Source organism: Limanda limanda, chromosome 13 (assembly GCF_963576545.1).
Source record: "Limanda limanda chromosome 13, fLimLim1.1, whole genome shotgun sequence".
In the NCBI taxonomy this organism is placed as follows: domain Eukaryota; kingdom Metazoa; phylum Chordata; class Actinopteri; order Pleuronectiformes; family Pleuronectidae; genus Limanda; species Limanda limanda.
The window spans coordinates 16,574,145-16,599,584 of record NC_083648.1 but is presented as its reverse complement, the minus strand read 5'-3'; the positions used below and the strand labels follow the sequence as shown (position 1 = coordinate 16,599,584).

The 25,440-nt window shown below is 39.8% G+C and overlaps 1 protein-coding gene across 1 annotated transcript; it reads left to right on the top strand.

Annotated features, from left to right (window-relative positions):
* The first annotated feature begins 5,555 nt into the window (after positions 1–5,555).
* Positions 5,556–24,617, top strand: LOC133017852 (solute carrier family 25 member 36-A). Its single transcript, XM_061084076.1, has 7 exons — positions 5,556–5,989; positions 8,226–8,390; positions 11,127–11,204; positions 15,038–15,138; positions 20,505–20,571; positions 20,661–20,950; positions 21,622–24,617. The coding sequence occupies exons 1-7, from the start codon at positions 5,949–5,951 to the stop codon at positions 21,813–21,815; spliced, it is 936 nt and encodes a 311-aa protein (XP_060940059.1). The 5' UTR covers positions 5,556–5,948; the 3' UTR covers positions 21,816–24,617.
* The last annotated feature ends 823 nt before the right edge of the window (positions 24,618–25,440 follow it).

The window sequence follows — 25,440 nt, the reverse complement described above, 5'->3', positions numbered from 1 at the left end:
TGGGATGAAGACGGTGTCCCGGGGCGGTTTTCCGTGCTGTCACTATGGTGTTGCTGCGTGCCCTGGAAAAGGGAGATGTTAATAAAGCAACTCGTACACGGTGTTTCTTCTGCGTCAGCTTCATAGAGAATGACATTGTGCCCCCCTATCCGGCCTCTGCAGGTATTACTAATTGATCAGCAGATGTCATTTTTCAATCAGGCTATACTAATCAAGTGCAGATTCACTAATCTAGATGGAAATCCTTCCTTTTACCAACTATCACATATACCGATAAGATTTACCATAAACCAGTAAACAAACAAATAATAAGAAAATCAAGTAAAGGAAGAAGGAAACCCAAATGGACAGGCCTATGTTTAGTCCTTCTATTAGCTCTATTATTTTAAAGGTAACATATTATGCCCATTTTACCGCAGTTGATATGGTTCATTGGGGTCTTAATGAAATGTCTGAAACACATTTTGGTAAAAATACCACAAGGATCATTTAAAACAGCACCCTCTTTACCCTGTCTAAAACAGCCCTCAGATTGACCAGCGGGCCGGTTAGCGTTAGCTCGCCAGCCGGCCCGGTTAGCGAGACTATGACATGGGCTCGGGTCGTAATCCCATTCGACGCCATCAAGTGTATCGTTTCTGACAAAGAGGAACCACAACAAATCACGGGAGTTGTTTTTTTCTAAAGTTTTTGGGACGGTAGACATGGACAAATTAACGTGTAGAAGCACTACAAAAATGGAATTTTCATAATATGTCACTTTTAAATCAACAAACAATAACTAGCCTCAAATTTGTAAGATTACCACCCATGATTAAATACCGCTTACATGTTAATACAGCAGTGATAATAGTTCAATACTGTTGTTTTGATCCAGGTCATTGACATTTTAAACCTTTCTGTTTTTGGTTATAGTCCCTGGAAAACAAACAAACTCAATGACATGGGTCCGCAAAAGCAAATGTTTTGAAAAGTCCACTTGACAAATCGGTTTCAGTCCGCCCATCCTCATAGTCTGCCCTGTCCCTTCTGGAACAAAACTGAGTGTTAGGTCGTGTGTATATGCAAAAAAATTATATTTAAATGAATTATACATTATGTAGTAACATGCAACACATGAAGACTTATAAAATGTACCCATCAGAAATTCTTAAATATCGTGTAACCTAAAATAGTAACCTCCACATGCCTTCGTTAATCATTAGTCAAACAATATCTATTTTGGTCAGAATGCCCTGTGGTACCTTCTCCCCCTGTATCTTTCTTCTCATTCCCTTTGAACTCAAACACTGATAAAAAGGGAGTCCACTCGTGGTGTGATACTGCACATTACTCGGAAACGTGCACATACACAGGTTTGCGCAGCGATCCCTATGGGGACTTTGCGTTACCTTACCTTAACCATAACCAAGTCGTGCCTATCCTTTATCTTAACCTAATCATAATTCACATCTTATCACCTATGTTAACCAGGACATTATAATTGAGGTTTTGCCTCATTCGGACAAGGCTTTGGTCCCCATGAGGTCTACTGGTCCCAACAAACACAATTATCAGTGTTTATACCGAAAAGGCCCCATAGAGAGGCAGGTCAGCCATTAGAAAGTCTGCACAGGGGAACAAAATTGTCCACATTAGGCCTTCAACCACACGAATGCACTCCAGCACCAACAAAAAAACAGACTGGTGCATGGAGGGGAGGCTGCTTTGCGACAAAAAAACAGCAGAACAATATTTACAGCCCTATCTCTGTTTGTTGTCAGTCTCAACTGTTGCCCTAGCTGGCTCTCCCACAGCAGCATGTTGTCTACCTCCCTCCTCATCTCCCATCCTTCTGCCTTTGAATGTTTGGAACAAATCACAGACTGATCAGACTGTTCAGCTGTACCATGTGTGTTTTCTCAAGTTTGTGAGTCGTCTCTTTTGCCAATACCTCTTGTCCTTCCCTAGACTGCATAGATACTTATGATATTCACATTGAATGATGGGGCAAACATTCACTGTAAAAGTTAAAACATTTACATGGATGTTTTATCCACTTGTATGAGCAGGTGGCAGCAGGTAAACCAGCTGTCTTTAACAGGAACTCTCCTTCTTCCTGCATACAATCCTGTTTTGACTGTGTTATGACTGAGATAGACAGACATCTGATTGGCCAAGATCGCACTGCGTTTGGTTTTCTACATATAATTATGTGTCTATAACACACACACGCTTGACTCTCAATAGTTGTGAGGACACTCATTGACATAATACATTCCCTAGCCCCTTAACCTTACCAAATTATTATTATAACCCTAACCCTCAAACCAAGTCCTAACCCACAAACAGCCCATTACATTTGTGAGGACCAGCAACGATGTCCTCACAAAGTCAGAATATCCTCACAATGATGGCCTTGAAGCAAAACTGTACCTCATAATTTTAGATAGACACGTGCACTCTCACACACACACACACGCACACACACACACACCTCCCAGACCATGTATTTCCTATTTGGTCAAAGTCCAAAAGAAATCACGGGACACTACCTCTCCGCATGTGTGGGATGTCATGAGACATGTGTTAGTGGACTTTAACATGGACAGGCACACAAGTGCACATGCAGTTAATTTACACGCCATGTTTTATTGTAGAAATGCAGGACTATAACATTTATATATTAAAGTTTCGATAGAAAACTAAGCATTTTAAATATATTTAATGTAGAAATGCAAGACTATAACATTAATATATGAAAGTTTCTATTAAATATTAAATAGTAAAATATGTGTGTGTTGGTTTCAATTCAAGGGCATGTTTTGTTTGATCTCTAGCTTTCTATTTAGACAGCCAAAATAAATTGCATATGCACTATGCACACACTCCATTAAGTTTAACAAATGCAATATGTTTGTTGATAGGTTTGTATTGTATCACCTCTATGTGACTTTGGGACTTACCAGTGCCTGTGTGTCTGTGACATCAGAGTTCACCATTGTCTGTGACGTTAGAGCTCACCTGTCTGCGTTTCTGTGATTTCAAAGGTCACCTGTCTGTGACTTTGATGTCTTTTTACTTCAGTGCTCATTTAATTAATTCATTCATGCATTTTCCTCTGTTAAGCCAAGAACAGTAAAGTGCATTTTCAAAACCTTTGTGAGAAGTGTGTCTGTATCCCTACATCATTAAGCTCAAACACCACAGAGAGAAACAGGGACAGTGAGACACGCAGAGAGTGAGACAGACAGACAGACTCGTAAAGACAGGCCGATTGCATAATTTATTCTCAGCGTTTTGCTTTCAATAACAGCATAATTCAGTTGCTGCAGTTCCATCTCGTGATCCTTTAAACTGTCACCAGGAGTCCTCATGAGCGGGAGGGCAGTAATTTGGTTTCACTCATTTTCCGATGCAGTCTGGTACACGTGAGATGGACACTAACTCGACCGTGCGGTCTTTCTCACGATACGTACATACACTCAACACACAGCTTTTTGCCTTTTTTGATGAAAGACCTGGTATTTAATTTAACACCCTCAAGCTCTTCAATGCCAGTCAATATGAAGCAGTCATTATAATATGTGGTTATATCTGGACATAGTTTGAGTATCACTTTCAGCGATATTAATAGTATGTCTTCCAGTGTTTAGTTTGTACCTAATAAATATGATATTGACTCAACAGCCCCTCAAATACTTGATGAAGCTGCATTGGATTTCCATTGAGATTTCATCCAGGACCATTCAGAGTATCATCATGTGTTTATTTATCCATTCCAGAGCTTATTTTTGATGTTTTGGACTTTCACCTTGCTCTTACTGTATTGATTTAAAGATATGAATAGTCCCACTGGCCAAAAACAGAAGAGAAAACCTGTTGCTGATAATAGTTAATCTCCAAATGTATTACATACAGTAAAAGTTATCCAATTTAGACCAATCAAAAGCAACCTCTGTCAATCTCATAATTAGATGAAAATATTAATTTGTTACTGCAAATGCTTTTACTTCACAAATCTAATAATGCAACTTTTAAAATAAACATGACTAAATTGACAAGACGCACCTAATATTTCACTTACGTAAATATTAAGCAGCATTTCCCCTGGATATGCCAAATTTTTGCTTAAAAGAGCAAAATTTTCTTATTTGCATTTCGAACAATGTTATGTTACAACCAAATGTTTATGTAAATGTTTGGATCTTCAATCTTTATTTAAGGGCAACCCACTCATTTACAGTTTAACGTTTAATAGTTCAGAGATGAAAGGATGATGGTGTATATTCCTTTCATCTCCTGAGTCTTCCACCCAAAACGCCATGTCATGAGACCTGGTTTAGCTCTAATGCAGGACACAACATTATTGTGGACCCATGACTCCAACTTGTCATACTGTGCTCCCAATTACAAAACTGTGCGGATTCCTTCAGCTGCATAATCAAATCACCCGGCCTTACTATTCTGAAAGTAGTCAGCCGATCACGATGCTCACAATGATTGTATGTGAGGACCAACGTGCACTGGATTTGAAACAGCCACTTAGCTTAAAGCTGACTCCCGCTTTTGTGTACACCCGTAAATTAATTAAATTAAAATACAAAATTTGTAACCTTAATTAGAAAAACCTTAGTTAATGTGGGTGACAACAATTGAAGTATTTTTTTTAATAATTTTCTTTTGTCAATGTAGGAATATACTTAATTACACTGAAACCCTAAATCTAATAATAACCCTAAATTATGGCATGTACTCTAAGGCACACTACTGCAAAAATACATCTATGTAGAAATAGTAAAAGAAAAAATAGTTTAGCATCATCAGCAGAATAAGAAAATCTATGAGTTTTGACCATTAGCTACCACATCACCTGAACCTATACTGTAGGAATTAAATACTTTTTGCACATGAGCCTCCCTCTTTTTAAACAGTATGATAGTACAATAGAACCTGATTTATTGCCAAAAAGATTTTCCACATGAAATTAATTTGCTTTTGTGTTTGGTTAAAGGAATCTAAGGGCTGCAGTTCAAGGAGACAGATATTGACAGGAGCCTAAAAGTAAGAGCAAAGAGTGAAAGCACAATCAAGTCAAAATGTATTAGATGTCTACAATATGAAAATATGTGTAATATGACAGAGGGATTTGGCTTTGTTTGAGAAATATAAACAGGAAACAAGAGAAAAAAGAGAAATCCTACCATAAAAAACAAATTAACTTGAGGAAAAGTTACAAAATTACGAAGAGTTTTGGAAAATATGTGCAATAAATGACAGATGGCTTTGTATGATGAGGGCTATGACGCATACACTGTTCTCTTAATTTGAAAGAGAACAGTCTTAAAACAACTGCTGTGAATACTTATGATCTCATTAAACCTCCAAGCAGCATCGTATCCACGGATGAAACAGAGTCAGGGTCAAGTCAAAAAATACAATCACTCAACAGCAGCTCGGCTTCATTCACGGTTTGACCATGTGAACAGTGCATGTTCGGGGGGCGGGCGCCGCGTGACGTCACAGGCCGTGCGGACCAATGGCAGCGTGTGGCGTGCTCGGCCTATGACAGTACAGTAGATACTATGAGCTCTGTCTCTCTGGCGCTGCAGCGATCACAGCGAAGGAGGCGACAAAAAAAGACGTTGAGCTATAAAACCGATCGTCGGTGCTGGAGAATTGTTTTGTCGGTGACTCTCTCCCGCTGAGGCTCTCACGCTCGTCTGGAGGTTTGTCCTGTGGTCAAAGGGGGGGTGTCTGTGTCAGAGGTAAGGGGGGACACGCGGAGGACAGTCGGCCTCACTGCAGCGGGATTCACCGGAGACTCGCCCCGCAGCCCGAAGCACTCAGCGCCGCTGCCGCCGCTTCATCGACGCCGTCGGCCCGCAGGACAGTCGCCTCCTCCCGGCCCGTGTGTGGCCCCTCTGCCGCGGCCCCTGTGAGCGCTGCTCGGCGGAGCATGTTCCACGATGAGCCAACGGGACACATTGGTTCATCTGTTCGCCGGAGGGTGAGTTACACAACCCGGGTCGTGTTGTTTCTCTGTCGTAAAAACACAGACGTGCCGTTTGCTTTTACTCATTATTTTAGCAATGGATGCTTTTTCTGCACAGCGCGTGCGCGTGCTCCAGATACAGTCAAAGGCAGCGGCGTGCACGTCAGTGTCAAATCCGTCGATTTGAGCGACACTTCCTGTCAAACCCTTCAAAATATGTTTATTTGTTAATACAAAATATCACAAGAAAAGGGCGGTTAAAGCTTAAATTTGGATTCAGAGTTTCACTTTGTGTCTTAACTCAGGTTTGTTCATCAACTTTTGAATACCGAGTTTTTACTTTAAAGTGGCAGCAGTTTAACACTTTACTTTGAAGGCAAGTTAAATCCATTTCCGGGTTCGTTGCTACTCTGACTGTAACTTGATGCAGGTCTTCTACAGCCACAGCAGTCTGACATTTTCTCTAAAATTTTGCATTTTAAGGACATAATAGATGAATTAGGTGAATGATGCAAGTTCTATATCTACATATACTGAACCAAGATTGGGATTAATAACTATATATTGGGTTTCTTTATGAACGAACATTATAGATATAAAATAGATGCTGAAACCCCTATTTCTGTAACACTTTTAGGGTTATTTAGGGGTTTCCAAATGTTTCTTTGTCAAGGACAACGAGGTACAACAGATTTGCATTAACCCTGCAAACATCTTTCTCATCATTTATGTTCCCTAAACCAAATCATTTGAAGACTTGTACTGTTGTGCAACTCTTTCCAAACTCGGCTACAATTTTCACTCACAATTCTGTAAACAGCCCAAACCGAGAAATCATGAAAGGAAGTTAAGGAGAAGTAAGACTGCTGGTTTTATAATGTCTTGTTTTCAATCTACTACTGTTTCTCTGTCTGACACCTTTTATTTTATGTTCACACCAAACCTTAGATATGCAAATATGCTAATCTTATCGCACCAGGACTCCGCTCTTAACCCTTAAATTAGGGATCTTAAATATAAAAACAACTCACAGTGTGTTGCTATCTCTATAAAACAGAATCTGATCTGAGCTGGCAGCCTGAGCACACAGCTTTCTCTATCACAGCCACTGTCAGACACATACATGCAGCCGCCACTGTAGCCCCTGAAAGTAGGACAAAGGTCATCGCTGCCTGTGAGCATGAAGATATAGCTGTTGCAACTCTAAAGAGAGAGCAGCCCGAGGAATTCGCTGCCAACAGGACGTTAGCTCACACCAGTGTACGACTAAAACTTATAGTAACTTGTGTGATTTGTCACAATAGTAAACAATGTCTTATTGTGGTGGAAAGCACCAAGCCTCTGGTTACAGCAGATTGGATCAACTAATGGCAACAATACCGTCTGCGGGTCTCTGGCTTATTAAGAACTGTGCGCTAATTTAGGTCAAATAAATCAGATAGATGGTACAATGATATTTTTTTGCATCATATATTGACATGATGAGGGGAACACTGATTGGAATGAGATCCGCCTCAATTTGTTTACATGCTGCTGGTGGCATCTGTCAGAGTGCCAAAGTCTACGTAACATGATCACCAGTTCCTTTGGTTCGTTGGTTCCACTTTATTTTGGATTATTCTGGTTAGAGTGAGTTTACAGAACATTTGTAACATTTCACTGATCACAATGTTACATATACTCTCTGTAGGTGGACTATTCAAATACCGGTTAATTTATGCACAGTAGCGTTATTGTTTATTTTGTGTTTGTGTGTGTCAGCAAACTAAGCCACACTCTTGATTATCATGCCTTCTCAGATGACAGGACAGCACACGGGTTACAAATACACCGAGCCGCAGTCAGTTTCATGAAGAATTTATTGACAGCTTACACATTGCAGTATCACAACAGCACGGTTTGTGCTTGAGTGGCTTCTCCTGGATAATTTTAGAGCAGACAGAAATAATAGATTGTGTTACCAATGATTTTGGAGACCAGTGTTGAAAAAAGAAAACTGGGAGAGGAAATAATAGACATTTGCACCGATTGTTTGAATAATAATACTAGAAATTAAGTGAGTCTACAATTAATGTAACTAAAATACATGCATATACATTTTTTCTGTTCCTTCTCACTTATGACCAATGCAAATGCTAAGCAAGAGTGTGAATGTGTTTATTATGTTTGTCCCTCCTTGCTTTTCCTAATTTCTTCCACCAACCCCTGTGTTTCTGCTCCCTCTCTACCTCCGGACCCCTTCACTCCGTAGATGTGGAGGTACTGTGGGTGCTATTTTGACCTGTCCCCTGGAGGTGGTGAAAACCCGACTACAGTCCTCCTCCGTCACCTTCTACATCTCTGAAGTGCACCTCAACACCGTCAATGGAGCCAGTGTGGCCCGTGTCGCTCCCCCAGGGCCTCTGCACTGTCTCAAGTAAGGAGAATGACACTGAATGCTAATTTTGACACAGTATAATTTAAAAATAAACCATATTAAGGTTATTTTTGCTGTCAGATATGGGTGTAGAATGCTAATGTACTGTATGTCAACCAACTCTAAGGATTTTTACTATAACTGATACATCAGAACTTATTCTAGCTCTGTAGTTTACATTTTACACTACTTATAAGTAATTATTTGCCTCAGTCGGGCTCCTTGAACGCTCCAGGAGATGGATGTTACATCAAAAGAGTCAATCAAACTATTAAGAAATTTACAAAAGCAGATAATTAGTTTAGCCCTTTGCAGAGTCCCTGTATTACCTATGCCTCCTCTACTAAACATCTGTCTCCTTGACTAAAAGTTGCCATGAATTTTAAATAGTTTGATTCATGTTTGGTGGACTCAAACGAAAATAGGGAGCTGCCTGTTGAAGCAAGTTTTCAAACAAAGTCTAGCATTTTAACAGTTTATAAGTAACTCAGGAAATATCCTGACATGTTGCCTTATGCCTGATCAGTATGGGACCAGGGCTTTTTCAATGTGCAGTACTGGTAACCAAATCTCACAGGTCAATCAATGCTTTTCACCAAACTGAAGCTGGTCAACATGCCGTCTTAAACTGGAAAAAGGAGGTTGTTATGACATTAGGTGTAGGTTTTAAGTTTTTTGTTTTGGTTGTGGTGAAATACTTGTCAGAGGGTTAGGGTTTGGGTTACCTACCAGGATCCACCACCAAGACACGTTAGGAGTGCAACAGATGAAAAGTCAAACCTTTCTTTTTACAGCTACTGCGTAACAATTACAAGAAATACACAGGAAATGCAATACAATGTGTCACATGTCATGAGTCTTCTTATCAAACACTGTGGAAAGTTACCAGTAAGATAGGACGTGGGAGTATAGGGGAATCGGACTCTGGTGAGGTGTTTGTATTGAGCCTACAGAGAACTAATGAAGCTGGATTAAGTGTTTACATAAGTATTCAATGTATTCTGTGTTACATTTTTCCACTGCCAAGGTCTTGCATAAATTATTTAGCTAATTAGGCGTCTTTGACAAACTTCTAATCTTATGCTTTAATTCTTTGTCACATGGTTGATGTTTTTCTTCCATTTGTTTGGGTGAAGAATTGATTTGTTCTCACAGGCTGAAGTGGGAATGTTTTCTGTGTCAGTTTTCCCTGCCACGACGAGCCTTTATTAACAAAACTATCTTTAGGATTTTGTGTAACAACACTGCACTGATGCCCTCCTCCCAGAGATTGACGTTAATCTGGGTTATGTTTTGGGATCAACATTGGTCTTGTGCTGACAAAAAACGCTTCTGGTGTTGTCCTTGAGACAAGAGCATAAACTGTACACCACTATTATATGATACAGAGGGGAACCGAAGAAGTGTTAGGAATAGTGGTGGGAAAGAAAAAAAACCCAAGTCAAAGTAGCTTGACTTGTTGTAGGGGGCAGGCCTGGTTCCATTTTAAAGCTGGGTATGTTCTAAACCAGGGTATGTTTTGAGTTGTAACAGGGGAAAGCAGTGACACTCTAACCTCACTTAGCTAGGAGGCTCAGCTCACCAAACCACAAGCCAAACAAAACACAGCTACATAGCTGCTCCAAGAAAGATTGGTATCATGTCTTGTTTTATTGGTACCAGTGAAGTGCCCCTTTCTAAATCTGCATATTTGGAATGGGCTGTTTGTTTGGCCTGTGGTAATGCTCTTTGCAGCTTTCTTTCCAAAACTGGAAGAGTGACCTGCAGTAACTGAGCAGAGGAATGTAAAGACCGGCTGCTGGACTCAGTCCACAGAACCCTGAAGCTGCACCACTGCTGCTGCACTAAGAGCCACCTGTTAATTCAAAGTTCAGTAAAGCATATTGTGAATATGCTGTTGGGGTGATCAACGACGTCACTTAGGTTGACAGACAAAGATCTCTAAAATTTATCAGCTAATGTGAAAATGTGCACTGAATCAAAGTGATTTGTTAGCCAGAACAAGATGAATACCGGAGGCTTCATGGTTACGCCACTACCCCTGTTGATTGTCAAGTCTAGGTGTCCAAGAAGTTATATTTTACTGGTGTGTTTGCTTAAGGCTCGCACATCAGATTTAAATTTAGCTACCAACAGAAATGCTGTGCCAAATAAAATGCTGTCTCTGCCGGTTGACCTCTATATTTTGATGGGCATTCTCTCAATGTCCCGTGGCTCTGTGTTCTTTCTAAAAAACACAGGAACAACACGCACATCCAGTAGAAAACTGGAGCTGGATTAACCTATTATGAACATTTTAAAAGACGAGAAAATCCACACACCTAGTAGGTTAAGATATGTTCCGTTCTGTTTTCTTGACTGTGATCACACAACACATGAGGGTTTCTTCTTCTTTTTTTGACATACTGTGGTGAGATAAATAACTATTATGGGTGAAACTTTAGAGTGGATCCTGCTTTATAATTTCCAAACATGCAAGATTACATTCCCCCACATGTAATATTAAACCTTTTGGATTAAAAGATAATGAAGCAAATGTTTGAAAACACCTGCATGTAGAGCAAAGACTCCTCCAGCCAATGGCAGTATTATTTACCTAGTGGTATAATACAAATATAAAGTATAGTACATGGAGATTTATCTATATAATGTACTGTATTCTTGCTCTGCACCAAGATGGAATGACCAATAAAACCTGAAATTAAATGTTTAATGAAATGTTTTCTGTCTCTGCAGGTTAATTCTAGAAAAAGAAGGGCCCCGTTCACTCTTCAGAGGACTGGGACCCAACCTTGTGGGTGTGGCACCTTCTAGGTATGTGCACATCTTATCTTCAGTGATCTGGGTGTGTTCTGCTGTATATCTTCTCCTGCTGACTTTAGACGTTATGACCAGGTTGTCTTAAGGGGTTCCACAAAAATGCACAAAAAAACGTTGTTTCAAATAAAAAAAATAAAAAAATAGTTTTTTCATTAACCAAAACATTAAAAAGGTTCACTGCATCTTGTCCACCTGTTATAAGAGAGTAAAGACATTTTACATCTTTTACTTTACATTTAACATTAGACTTGGCATTGTGTTGTGTAGTATCTAGTAGGGCTGCACGATATATCTAAAATTGGCCAACAGCGCGATATCAAGACTACTGGAACTGTGATTAATGGTGTTCCATGTGCCATGCATTCACACTCTGCATGGCAATGTATTTGGACAATCAGATGAAGCCCTACTGCCCTAGATAATACATTAAAGATATTCAGATCATCAATTGTGAGTTGCATCTGCCTTCCAACTAAATTCTAGTACAGTGGAAACTGCAAGTGATGTAGGCCATGGAGCTTTCTGTGGTCCCTGCGTCCGTAGCCAGGTGGGCTTTCAATAAGACCATGCAGTTGAAATGGACATAATGCATATATATTTTTTTTCTGTGTCTGCATAGACCACTTACTGTATGTTAGCAGCGAACCCAAAGCAGAAAGACTTTAACACTGTATACTTAAACATTTGTTTATTTATCGCAAGTCTTATCATCATTGCCAAATTCAACAACGTTATCGCATATTGCATGTTTTCCTAATATCGTGCACCCCTAGTATCTAGATCTTATCTTTTAACAAACTTCTTTCACTTGGAGCTTACGTTGACTGCAATACTAGTACATCACAAATACACAAATGAATGGCGTTGAACTGACAGAAATGCTAACTATGAACAATAGATTATATAGTCTATTTATACTAAATAAATCTCAATTTCAAATCCCAGTGGAATTTAGCAGGTCCTCCCTTTCTTAGCTTAGCTAGTTGCATAACAGCCTGGAGTCTGAATGGAGTCTGACAATCTGAATGAAACAGCAGCAGCACCAGGCGTTGGACAGCTGTGACGCTTGCATCATGTGACTGTTGTTGTTGTGTATCATCGCATCAGGGTTCTTCATTTGGGCAGTTGTGTTGGTGTCTAATCCCCCCCCCCCTCCCGGAGCTGTGTAGTTCTCCCTAGCTACTGCTGCATCACATGGCCATTGTCATCCTCTTCCCGTTGGTTCTTTGCAGCCTCTGTATCTGAGTCATCCTTACATACTCATATTCTCCATCTCTCCCATCGTGTTTGTCATGATTTGCCTGTATTAATTTATAAGTCTGGGCTCTTCACTGTCATTGCTGTCCGACTCTGTCTGATGCAGACTCTCTGTGGGGTAGAAAATACCCCTTGGGCGTTTCTGTCTGTGTGTGTGTGTATGTTCAGCCTGTGGGATAGTTGTCCAGCTGTGGAAGTGGTGGCTTGTTTTCTGGTCACGACATCTATAGCTAGCTGTGATATAGGAATTGTTACATAAGTTATCAACCTGGTGAACTCATTGGCAACATATGTCCTCTTCCCCTGTTTTTTATGCAGTTTGGTGTCGCCCGTTTTCCTGCAGTGCCAGGCTGGGTTCGGTATCATAACATATATAATGGATACTTGTACTTGCCCCCACCACTTTACTCAAGCTGTATCACACAAAAGTGTACTTGTTGCGATATTGAATTTGAAGAAGACACTGACATATCGAACATAAGCTTGTGGATACCTTTAGTTACCCTCTATTCAGATTTTATTTTAATTTACAATAGCTCATTTGTCCTTGTTTTGATATGTCCTGACACCATTTTCCCTTCTTATACGAATTCCAATACCTGGACTTTGCATGTGAAGTGCTGATCCATTACAATGATTTAAAGAAATGAAAACTTATGTAATGTAGTTTAACAGCTGTATGCCACTGTCACAAGTTTGTAAGCTGTCTTTCTAGCTTTGGGGCTGTCTGTGTCAAACCTATCACATTGTTTGAATACAGTTTCCAGTGCTCACTGCTGCACTGGCTAAGGCTACCTTTTCAAAATCATTTCTTCTTCGCCACTTTAAAAACAGTTCTTGCAGTGGCAGGCAGTGCAGTGCCACTTTTCCGCTGTTTTGGAGTTGAAAGAATATTGAAGTTTTCTCTGGTTGAAATTAAAATACTTGAAAGACGTGGTATAGGATTGGGCCATAGATTTCTGTACTCGACGATGCTCAACCTGTCATTTTCAGTATTGGAACCAGGATTGGAACATCTGTATTATCGATGGATACTTCTGGTTTTTAAATATAATTTAAAATAAATTTTAATGGTTGTGATGTTTGTAGATTTGAAATTGATTTGCCTGTAGTGGTGCAGCCGTATGTTCCAAGTATAATAAAGGATACACGTCAACATTCAAATACACTTTTGCTAATTTTTTGACATCTGAAATCCAAATGGAAATGTCTCAGACGCACATTAAAAGCAAGAAGCAACGCGTTCCACTTCATTTAATCACAGTAATTTAGGTCAATGCTTGAACTTAACATGCAATATAACTGAAAGGAGTAACAGATTTATTACGTTATTTATGTGTAAGTGAAGTTCTGGGTTGCTGGGCTGCAGAGTTATTCTCTCCTGTTTTAATGAGGAAACAGCACTCTGACGCTCAAGTGCTAAAAACATCTTCTGATGCTAAGGAGAGCGCGCTCCGCTGGGCATGCTGCTGGCGTTCATTAGCAACACACACACGTATGAGATGCCCTGCACCAGCAGTATCGCTCATTATGTATTGGAGATGCACATACACGTTCCCAGCCAATAACATGATTCATGTGCAGAACGATTATGTTGTGCATGCGAGCTCTTGATTCAGAACAAGGCCGGGGGAGTAGAGGTCACTGGGTTTAGATTCACTCAGCAGCAATGACTAAATCCTGCGACTTTATTTAGTGTGGGACAGATAGAATCATGGGAGATAAATCTGCTACTAAAGTATGCCACACAGACACACTGAAGCAGCAATGCTGGGATCGGAAAGTAGCTGATTATATGCGACTGGTGGTTCAGTGGTATAGTTTCAGTGTTATTTCCTGATTACTTCAGTCACATGTGCTGATCTCTAGTGGTATGATACTCATGTTCCACCGGCACTGTGGGATTTGTGGCTATGCAACAATAATGCATATGAATAATACTAATAATACTACTACTTTTGGGGAAATTTGGCGAGAATGTCAGAATGAGGATATGAAATTACTGTAATTTCAAAAGAATCGCAACAACAGAACACCCAAAAAGTTTATTTATGAGGCCAGGTTGCACTTAGGATTGCACATGAACAGCAGTAGGTGTCGGAGGACAAGCCCACTGGCATTAGATTTGTATATGCATTCAGAGGCAGCTATTGTCTGGCTGTGGCCATGGAATGTGTTGGTATAACAGAAGCGGCAGACCACTAGGAATTGTGGCATATTTGGCATATGCGGCATATTTGCTGGCCAATTCATTCTATTGCATGCCCTCACACACTATTTCAGCTGCAACTAGATTCAAGTAATTTGGAAAAAACATCAACGCAGTTTTTATATGAACCACACACTTACACAGTTTGTTTGCTTTTAATTATGTAGCTAAGGCTTCCAGTTAGTCATTTTTTAAAGTGCAATTCACACTGAAGAATCTAATGAGGACGAATAGTGTTTTCTTCCAGGGTTTCATTACTGTGTACCCGTAGTTGACCTAAGTCGGCTTATCCAGCGTTTAAAAATGTTCCTAGAATCCTCTCTCTCTCTCATTGTTTTAATCATGGTGTTATTTCCCACAGGGCGATCTACTTTGCGGCCTATTCAACAGCCAAGGAGAAGTTGAATGGGGTGCTGGAGCCCGACTCTACCCAGGTGCACATGGTGTCTGCTGCGTTGGCAGGTAATGACGGCTCCCTCTGCCCCGCCCTCCTTTCTGTCTGTCTGTCTGTTCAATCTGTCTATCCTTCTCTCTGTTAAATCTGCCTGTCAGTCTGCCTGGGCAGTGTAAGTCATGTTGGGTTTTATAAAAAAGACAAAAAACAACATGTTTTGAATTTTCAGTTTGTCTTCATGAGATACATATAAATTTAATTTTTACTTTCTCATTGTTTTTAAACATCCCTAAATTGTCTCTTCATTTAGCCCTTTACCCCTGCTTTATATACATGTGTGGGATGGTGGGATATTCACAACAAAAGCTAAAAGTCAATACCTAAAGCATGCAGAAGCTAACGTATAGTATCTGTTATGACTAGATATTACGTTGCTCTTTTATGCATAGAAATATTAAATATAGACAATACCGGATTTAACAGAAAGCACAATTTAAGACTCTTAGGATCAAATTGACCTTTACCTTGGCTATGGTGAAAATCCATTTATCGATGTTTCAAACACTGTATTTTATACAATCAAATGATTTTACATGACAGAGTTAATCTCATAAATGGCAATTAAGAAAAACGGGCACCTTGAAACCATCACATAGCAAATACCACTTACTCTCCTCAGCTTTTTCTACCCCCCCCCCTCTACATACACTCTTATTCTTCGTATCTTGTCTCTTCATGGTGTCTCTACAGCTCACATATGTTTGAGGAGACAGAACCTTTACATCTGTACTAAAACCAAGTGAAACCCAGCAGCCAAGCAGTTAGGAGTTATAATGTGACTGATGACGTTTACCCATGTCTGTGCTGCATGTACAGTATTTCTATCTGCTTGACAAAAAGAAGAAAAACACGTGGTCCTCAAAGCTTAGGTTGTGCTTTCCTCCTCTCCTCACCCTGCCTCCCCTATGTCTTACATTATTATTATTTTATCCTCCTCTCCCTTCTTTACTATATATCTTTGTATTCTTTAATTTTGAGGCCTCGCCAGAGGACTCTGTAAATGGTTTAACATCCCAGTTGTTACTTGAACAGTGTGGTCTGGGCCCCCTTCTTTGCTCTGTGTGTGTGTATAGAGGAGAGAGCACTGTCCCTAAAGGTCAACCGGGGCCCCTGGCACTTGGGCGGACACGTCAGGTAGCACCCGATTTCTTTACACTGGTATGATGAAAACCATGGTGATTATTTTATGAATATTAGAGAGTTCATGATGGTTATTCATTTGAAATGATAATACCATTGCTTGTGGCAGTGTGTCTGCTGCTCGTTTGTAGGTTTAGGTTCTTCTGATACCGATTTCTTAGTCTTGACACACTCCTCCCCCCTTTCCCTCTGCTTATTTTCTCAAAAAAGTAAAGGTAAAATAATGACAAATAATTTGATTTTATGTTGTCAGCCTAAAAGAAATGCTAACCTTGTCACTGCTCCAGAAGGTTGTCATCACTCTTGTCATCATTTACCAATACTATAAGTGTCTCGTCTTGGTTTCTCATAAAGGAGAATCGGTTTTGTTCCATAATCCAAAAGTCTTTCATTGTATTTTCAAAGGCGTTGAATATACTGAAGATTTTGCCATGAGTCTCCTATCATCAGTTCCTCTATCAGGTTAAAAAACACACAGTTAAAGCGCAGATACATAAAGCAAATTATGTAAACATAAGACTTTGTATCACAAACAAGGAGGGAAATAAAATAAACATAATGCTTTAAGGATAGAGCTATTTTTCCTTGATGTTGCATACACATCCTCATTAGCATGACAATGACGTCCACAGGCATGTTTATATTATACCTTAGCCCATAAGCCACAAGTGGCGTACAAATGTCTTCTGGTGTCTTGATTCATTGAGCTACACAACTGCCTCCTTGTCTTTCATTTTCACACATTTTCCACACACACTGTCCCTGGGCTGTTCAGCACTGGGGAGAAGCATAACTACAGAAAACCTTTGTGTCTGAATTGCTACATTGAACCCAGATGCAAGATATCTTTTTCAGTGTCGTAACTTTGAAGAGTTACTGCCTCTCTACTTTGAATGGTTTGCTCCAGTTGTAGTCCAGGAAAGGGAGGCTTGGTTGGACTCTACTCCGACGTATCTTCCTCTCCTGCACGTAATCTAAAGCATATTTGCCTTGAATGTAGGTCAAACCTCCCCTGGAGACATTACAGGCATTATGTACCATTGAAAGATCAGAACATGCAGCAGCACATCCACTGAGGTCAAGCTCAGGGAATTGGGCTGTATCAATGCACATATATACGGTAGTATCTGCGTAATGCCTAAAGAAATGACTACGAAGGAAATCAAGTGAGGTTGACTTCCCTTAACAAAATAATTTGTTACTTTTTGTTTTCCTATTGAAGTTTTTGAACATTAGATCGACTCTTTAGGTTTATATAGTAACATACATCCAGCACACACACCAGCTAAGTCTTTGCTAAGTCCTTTATTTAGTCACCTTTATCTATTTATTTATTTACATATATATATATATATATATAAAGTTGGTTTTGAGGAAAAACTGGTGATTAAGTAAAAAAAGTTAACATATTTTGTAAACAAATTTTCAGATCAGATATTAATGAGCACACGTAAGACCTCATAAGATTTATACTCAAAGCTAAAACAAACAAAATTCCATAAAAGAACTTGTAATTATATTTTCCCCGTGAAGTTAAATTAAATGGGCTTATAAACATGATGTGAGGATATATGTTTAGACATAGACAATAAATGTTTGCATTCTGCAATTGTAAAAACTTATTTTCCCTTTTTTACTTTGAGTGTCGTGTTCTGTGACATTCAAGAGGACTTGTCTCTTTTTCTCTCTAGGGACTAATTTTCTCTCAGTGCAAGGACATTTCTATGTTATTTTTAAATTAATCCTAGTTTCTCCAGAGAATCAGGTTTTGCATGAGAGCTATATGGGGCAGACTTTGTTGTATTGATAGTTCCACCTCATTGTCTCACTTCACTCTATATCTATATATATATCTATATATATATATATATATATATATATATATATATATATCTATATATATATATATATATATATATATATATATATATACTTCATCACATGGTCATAAAATGGATTCCTCTTTTCATCACTATCATTCCCCTCTTAACGACAAGGTTAGCATTTCAACCTGCCTCTCTTTATTTTCTACCTCATTTTGATTTCATTCTTTCACTGATGTGTAGACTATAAACTGATGAAGAAGAATATACAACTTCAGTTTTTATTTTCTGCCTTTGTATTTGTTGTGTGTTGTGTTTTTTTGCCTCGCTTCTGTGATATGGAGCTGGAGGTTTGGATTGGGTTGGCTTCTGTTCAGTCAACATTTGCTTTATTCCAGTTGATAAAGAGTAAATTCTTATAATTTGAAAAATAAAGTAAATTTAAAACCACTTCATTCAACAAATGAAGGTAAATTGGAGGGCGTGGGGCTTAGAGTTTGGGGATAGGTGTGGGGAGGTGAGTTCATCACCTCCCATCACTTCTCCATGTGCAGTACCAGTGGGTTTGGGGGGTGGGTTGGTGGGGTTGGGGTTTGGATGTGACTGCTGCTTGTGTGTGACTGTGGTACAGAAAAGCCTGTGTCTATTTTAGGGCTTTACTGTAAAGCTTTCACCCCTGCGTGATTGGGTGGGACACCCCCGCCATCTGAGCCCCCCATATCTGCAGGCTACTAGCTGCAGCGGGGAGGAGCTGGAGGAGCTTTGCCCCTCCCTCGTGAGTACACACCATAGACGCTACTTCCTTCTTTTTTCTCCTTCCTCTTTTTTGTTCTTCTCTACCTCTCTTCAACAGACCTGTGTCCTCCTCTCTTCTTCACGCAGTTGCCTTAACGTAGGGTTCTTCTGTCGCACTGATAGACTAGATGTACTCAGGCCTCTTTAGAGACTTGCTCTTGTCTAGCAGTTTTCCACAAATAGCCATGTTTGGTTTCTCTGTCGATCATCAACATCAGAAAGTTTGAGACTTTGTGCCATTTCTTAATGATACAAAATGCTCACTAACTAGTTTTACACACTACATAATAAACTCCACATTACTATAGATTGCCTACTGCTCCTGCTTAACAAAGTAACTTCCCCTCTACACAGTCCAAGCAAGCACATGCACACACTCACATCTGTTCCATATATTGTATATTCTGTGCACACATAGCATCCTCAATGCATTTGCAATGCAACCTACTTTTTGAGTGACCTCTTGTTTCAAACTAAGCAAACATTGAGGTTTGCTGTGACGACCGATGGATTTAGAACAAGTTGGCCTGCCACCATTAGGAACTAAAGGCTACACGACATTCCACACCAGAGACTTTCCACTTTAGTCCTGCTGAATAATTGAAGAATCTCCTCCAGACACCATCTTTTTTCTCCCTGCTTTTGTAGTTGGGCGAGTATCAGGCCAGCAGCCTGTCTGTAGTATCTAACCAGGTAACCACTGGTTTGTTAAATGTTGTAGAATAAATACAAATTGACACATTCATTGACTAATGAGTGTGTGCACATTAGGTCCATATTGCTTAAATTTAAAATTTTGAGCAATGTCAAAACCCAATGTGTTTCCTCCTAGAAGTTGTGTTATGGCAGATCATGAAATAATGTCATGTGAAAATGAAATCTCTGAAATCCTCCTCTGTATGGATGAGCTCATGTTTTAATTGTTAAAGATTTTCAATAGAACCAAAATCATTCGCAATTAAAAAGAAATGAATCAGACAGAAGTTTTATAACATTCTGTCACACTAAGAGGCACCATAAAGTTCATACTCGACCTCATTACCCACAGATGTTCCATGTAATTATTTTTAAAAGATGAATTAAAAAAAAAGCACTGACCACGTAGAGCTGCAGCCTTCATGCACTGTTTTAATATAAGATATATTACTTCAGGACGTTAACTGTTTGGTTTACATGCACCTGCAGAGCATTTCACATGAAAAGGATCAATATGTTATGTGTGTATTTCTGTCCGAAAACAAGATACAAATTTAGTCTCATTTCATCTATACAGTGATTTTCTCTTGAATACCATATTCGCAGATCTGTCCATGTATTTGCACATTGGTCCACAAATCTCTCAGCACAGATTTGCGGTTTCTTTTACTTATTTACACACGCTGATTATGCACATGTGGGTTGAGGTACAGTTACACACCCAGATAATATTTCTACAATAAGGACCCAGTAGAGATAGCTTGGTCAAAAGTGAAACACTGAAGCAAGTTGATCCAGTTTAGTGAAGCACTGTGTCACTGTTCTTGCACCATATAGAATATTTAGTTCACTTGATAAGATTGTGTTCTTCCACGTGTCTCTGCCTCTGTCTGAACCTTTGACCCCCTCTGAATTTCCAGGGTTCACCGCCATCACAGCCACCAACCCCATCTGGCTGATAAAGACGCGTCTGCAGCTGGATGCCAGGTGAGGAACTTCACCCCTCTTTATAACAATAATGAGAATTTAAACATGGTGTTTGTAGACTTGAATTAAAAGGCTCTTTATCCTTACAGAAACCGGGGGGAGCGGCCAATGAATGCGTTTGAGTGCGTGCGGCGGGTGTACCAGATGGACGGCCTGCGAGGCTTTTACCGGGGCATGTCAGCCTCATACGCTGGAATCTCAGAGACTGTTGTCCATTTTGTCATCTATGAGAGCATCAAACGTAAACTGCTGGAGTACAAGGCTCACACCAGCATGGACGAAGAGGAGGAGTCGGTCAAAGATGCCTCAGACTTTGTGGGCATGATGCTCGCTGCAGCCACCTCCAAGACCTGTGCCACCTCCATAGCCTACCCTCATGGTACGCTTCTCTCTCACTCACCTTCTCCAAAGATAAAGCCAATGATATTCCGTATTTATTTTTTTATCAACAAATCCCATGGAATATGGCCTTATTGTTTAAATAATGCAGTTAGTGCTCTATTGTGTCAACTTTTTTAGTGATTTGAAATGCATAATGTATGAACAATATTATGATGTGTAGATGTTGGGGTATTATTTTGCCAGTGAGGTTTTGAGCACAGCGCTCGTTTCTGATAGAGAACCAGAGTTGACATCTTAAATACCCACAATCCATTTTGAACATGTCACCATCTGTGGCGTTACTCTGACTCTCTAACATACACAACTAGGCAGATGCCTCTAATTGTTAGTATCTGTTATGGAATACAAACTATGTCACATTGCTCTGTAGCATCATGACATGTTGCATTTTGAGTGAGGCAGTGACTCACATTTTGTGACTGGAAAATATCATGCTCCACTTATGCTATAAATATCACTATCATTCTCCACCAAGGCTAAATGCAGAAGTTCAGATACCTTCAGTTTGGCTTGTGTTAAGTCATTCTGAGACATCGAGTCATCCGTATATCTAGCTGCTTGTTTTGTAAAGGATTAGACGGGTCCAGGGGCGTATGCTCACAGTTGGACAACTAACACAATTTTCTTTCTTTGCTCTCGTAATTGCAGAAGTGATACGAACACGGCTACGAGAAGAGGGCAGCAAGTATCGCTCCTTCTTCCAAACTCTGCTCACGGTACCAAGGGAGGAGGGATACCGGGCGCTGTACCGCGGCCTGACCACCCACCTCGTCAGACAAATCCCCAACACTGCCATCATGATGTGCACCTATGAGGTTGTACTGTACCTGTTGGGCCGTTAGCCACCGGGCACGTGTCCTTCCTGTTTAAAGAGGGAGACGGTTTGCAAATGACTGAGAAGGATGCCCTTTGGCAAAGTGAAGACCAAAGGAAAACCGAAGAAACTCTAGTGGACCAGGAGAGGACACGTGGAAATCACATGAAGACCAAGGGTGGGAGAAAAAATAGTTATCATATCAGCATCACCAACCCCAGTTCCCTTCATCAGGCTGCTGGAACAGATAGAGGGCGCCATAGGTTACAGAAGCGGTAATAAGGGTGGGGACAAGAGAGTGAAGGACACAGACAAAAACACAAGGTACCTCCTTAAGGAAAAGAATTGCGCACATTTCAGTGGCCTTAACAGAAAAGTGTTTTAGCTTGCTTCCTTTTAAGTGAAGGATCAAAAACAGTTCCTCACTTTCATAGAGATATTGGTCGGATGGAAACTGAACTTGACAGGAAAGATGGTTATTAAATATACTGTTGGTCAGTTTCAAGAGTCTCTCCATGTGCAGACTAACTGTCTGCCCCCGCTTCAGTGCTGTAAGACTACTGTATGATGAGATAGCTGGCAGTTGAGGAATGTTAATTTAAGCTTGAATGTGAGAAACAAAGACTTCACTGTTTTTAATTCATTGAAACCCACTAATTTTTGCACTACAGAAAGTGTGGCTTCAAGCATTCCCCTCACAAACGGCACTGCCCCCTCCCATCCCTTCACGCCTTGTGACGTCCACAGACTCTAGCTAGTATTTATGAAGAGTAGCTTGAAAAGCTGACTTTCATTCAGTGTTTGATTCCTCTGTAGCTCGGCCTGACGGCGACACGGCTCAGCGGAAGTTGGCCTGCGGCGTTGACGGTTTGTTAAAAGCTGAACAGAGATCAAATACCAGACCAGCTGCGTCCTGCGCACAGTCGCAGCATAGGACATAAAAAATATCTTTTGTGAAAGTACAAGAGCGTTGTGTCCTTTGTGAGGTGTCTGTGAGTGTCCACAAGGCACCGATACTAAGTAACTACATTTAGAGTGTGGCTTACTTGAATATAATGTGACGTGTCGGGGAAACGTTTGGAGTGGGAGAATATTTATGGGGTTTCATCTGTGAGTTTAACACATTAGTCACTTTCACGCTCATGACTGTGTGCGTGTATGTGTTTGTGCAACTGCAGTCGCGGGTGTGTGTGTGCGCCTGCATGTATAATAAATATCTACTCCAGATTTCCCTCCTCTAATTATAAAACTCGCAAGACTGAGTGTAGAGAAGCTCCCCTGCGACACCGGGAGCCTTCGCTCCCACTCTCCTGCCAGTCCTTCCTTCCAGTGGCTTCCATCTGACCTGATAACATGCACTTTTGTGGCCTTTTAGGGGCTTGTGCTTTGCATTTTATTGTGTGGACAGTTTTATCTTGTACATTGTAAAAGAAGGAAAAAAAGTATTGCTGTATATCAAAATGGTATTTTGCGCAACTGTTCTTATAGCAGATATATTTTACAGTTTAGAGTTGTCAGTAGCTGTGAAGGATGTCCAAATGTGTTTATATAATACAGATACTGTATATTCATATTATATATAGTTTTTTTTAGGTCCATGTATGATTTTCATTTTTGTGCAATTTAACCTCGTTTTGACATGGACTGTTGACATTGCGTGACTTTCTTTTTTGTTTTTAAATACTTTTTTTTGTTTTTTTTTCCTTCACTTGCATGTTGCTGTGAGCTGCCATTCAAAACATTTGCTTTTTCAGGAAAGCTAAGAAAAGCTGCAGCACAAATACATCTCGTCAACAGTTGTGCTGCAGTGTTGATTAGTTATTTTACAGCGTTCATTAAAAGTGTTCCATTTCGCAACGTTTGGATGTTTCTGTAACGTGTTTACATAGTTGTATATTGTCTGACAAGAGTATTTTGGGGTCTCATATGCAACATGTCTGAATATCGAATTGGAAGTGTTTTAATTTGAGAGTTTAAAACTGGAATGTGTGCAGGGTACCTCAGCTTAGAGTGCATTGTTAAAGACTGAATCCGAGAGATCCAGAAATTGCTCCTTTTCTCTGTTACTGAATAGAGTTGTGGGTATGGGACAGTAAATGTACAATTCAAGCTATCTCTAAAACGTTTGATAATCATTTTTACAAATTGATATCATAAACCTGATAATGGCGTTCCGTGATTACGATTGGCTCTTTGAAGTTATCTAAAATGCCTTTAAACTGCCGCCTTTTGGGACGAATCAGCGTGTCATGTAAAACATGTAAAATCCTGTCTCAGTGCACACTCAATCGTCAATGAAAAATTTGAAAATTCCCACCTTTCATGTTTTAAAATATTTATTTTCCCAGTTACAGAAAACATGATGTTCTTGAAAGCTCTCATTTTCCCTCCTTGCAGTATTATGTCGGAGGCAAACCGAGGTGCTGTTACTCGTAATAGTTATTGATTTCCAGTCTCCGGTGACTTGTTGCGACTCCTGAGTTGATGTTGGTGCTTGAGAAAAATTGCTGACTCACTTTAATGTCCACGCTTTGCTATAAAACACTAATGGCTTTTTATGTCTTCAGCTCCATCGCAGTAACACTTGAGGCCAAACTACCAAAATGTGACATGAACGGACAACTGGACATTTCATTTATTTTTATTTTTTCGTTTTGACATAATTTCAGTGTCTGTATGCAACTCAGTCTCTTCAGGCTGTAGACAGGATGCAGCCTCATGCAGGGTCGAATGAAACCTGGAAGATTTGTTTTTGCCAGCTCAGTTGTTGATGTGTTTTTGTTTGTTTGTTTTCAAAGACAAAAGTAAATAAAATCCATTTTCAACTATAGTTATGTCCAATTTATTTTTGCATTTCTTTACTTACTCAAAAGTATTGCGTATTTGTTTTTAGCAGTTAAGAGTTGTTCATGTGTCAGGATTATACATGATGAAAATACACTATTCTTCAGTAAAACATGAAAAATGATAGATTTAAGTAAAGAATAGTGGAAGGCTTTTCCTTTTTTTCATCGTATTGATAAAAAGACAAAACTTAATTAATCCCTGAGGAAATATCTGTGCCAAAGATGCTGAGAATCCATCCATCATCTATACAGTTTATCCCGAGGGTGGCGGGGGAGCTGGATCCAATCCCATTGGACATTGGGCAAGAGGCAGGGTTTCACCAGTAACAGGTCACCAGCCAATTGCAGCGCAAAAGATAAATACATAAACAACCATTTATTCTCATCTTCACACCTACGGTCTATTTATAGAATTCAATTGACCTAAACCAGGATTCTCAGGATACAAAAACGAGATATATCTATATATTTCCTTATATATACACACATATTAAAGACCATGTGTTTAAATAGACATAGCAAAAAAGTAGATTTTTTATTTTATACATATAACGTTAAAATGATCAAAAACCTAAAGGAAAAGAAATGGAAGGATGAAAAGAATGACAAGGAACTATCTGTAATTGCCTACCAAGACCAGAGGGGGGAGCCAAACAGCTGCTAATAGAAAAGCAAAGGTGTAATTTTGGTTTTAATGTCATAATAATGTTATAATTTAAAATTCAGGTAACCAAACAAGTCGTGTAAGATAAAGCGATGACATATCTTCACGCTGACACACACACACACACACACACACACACACAC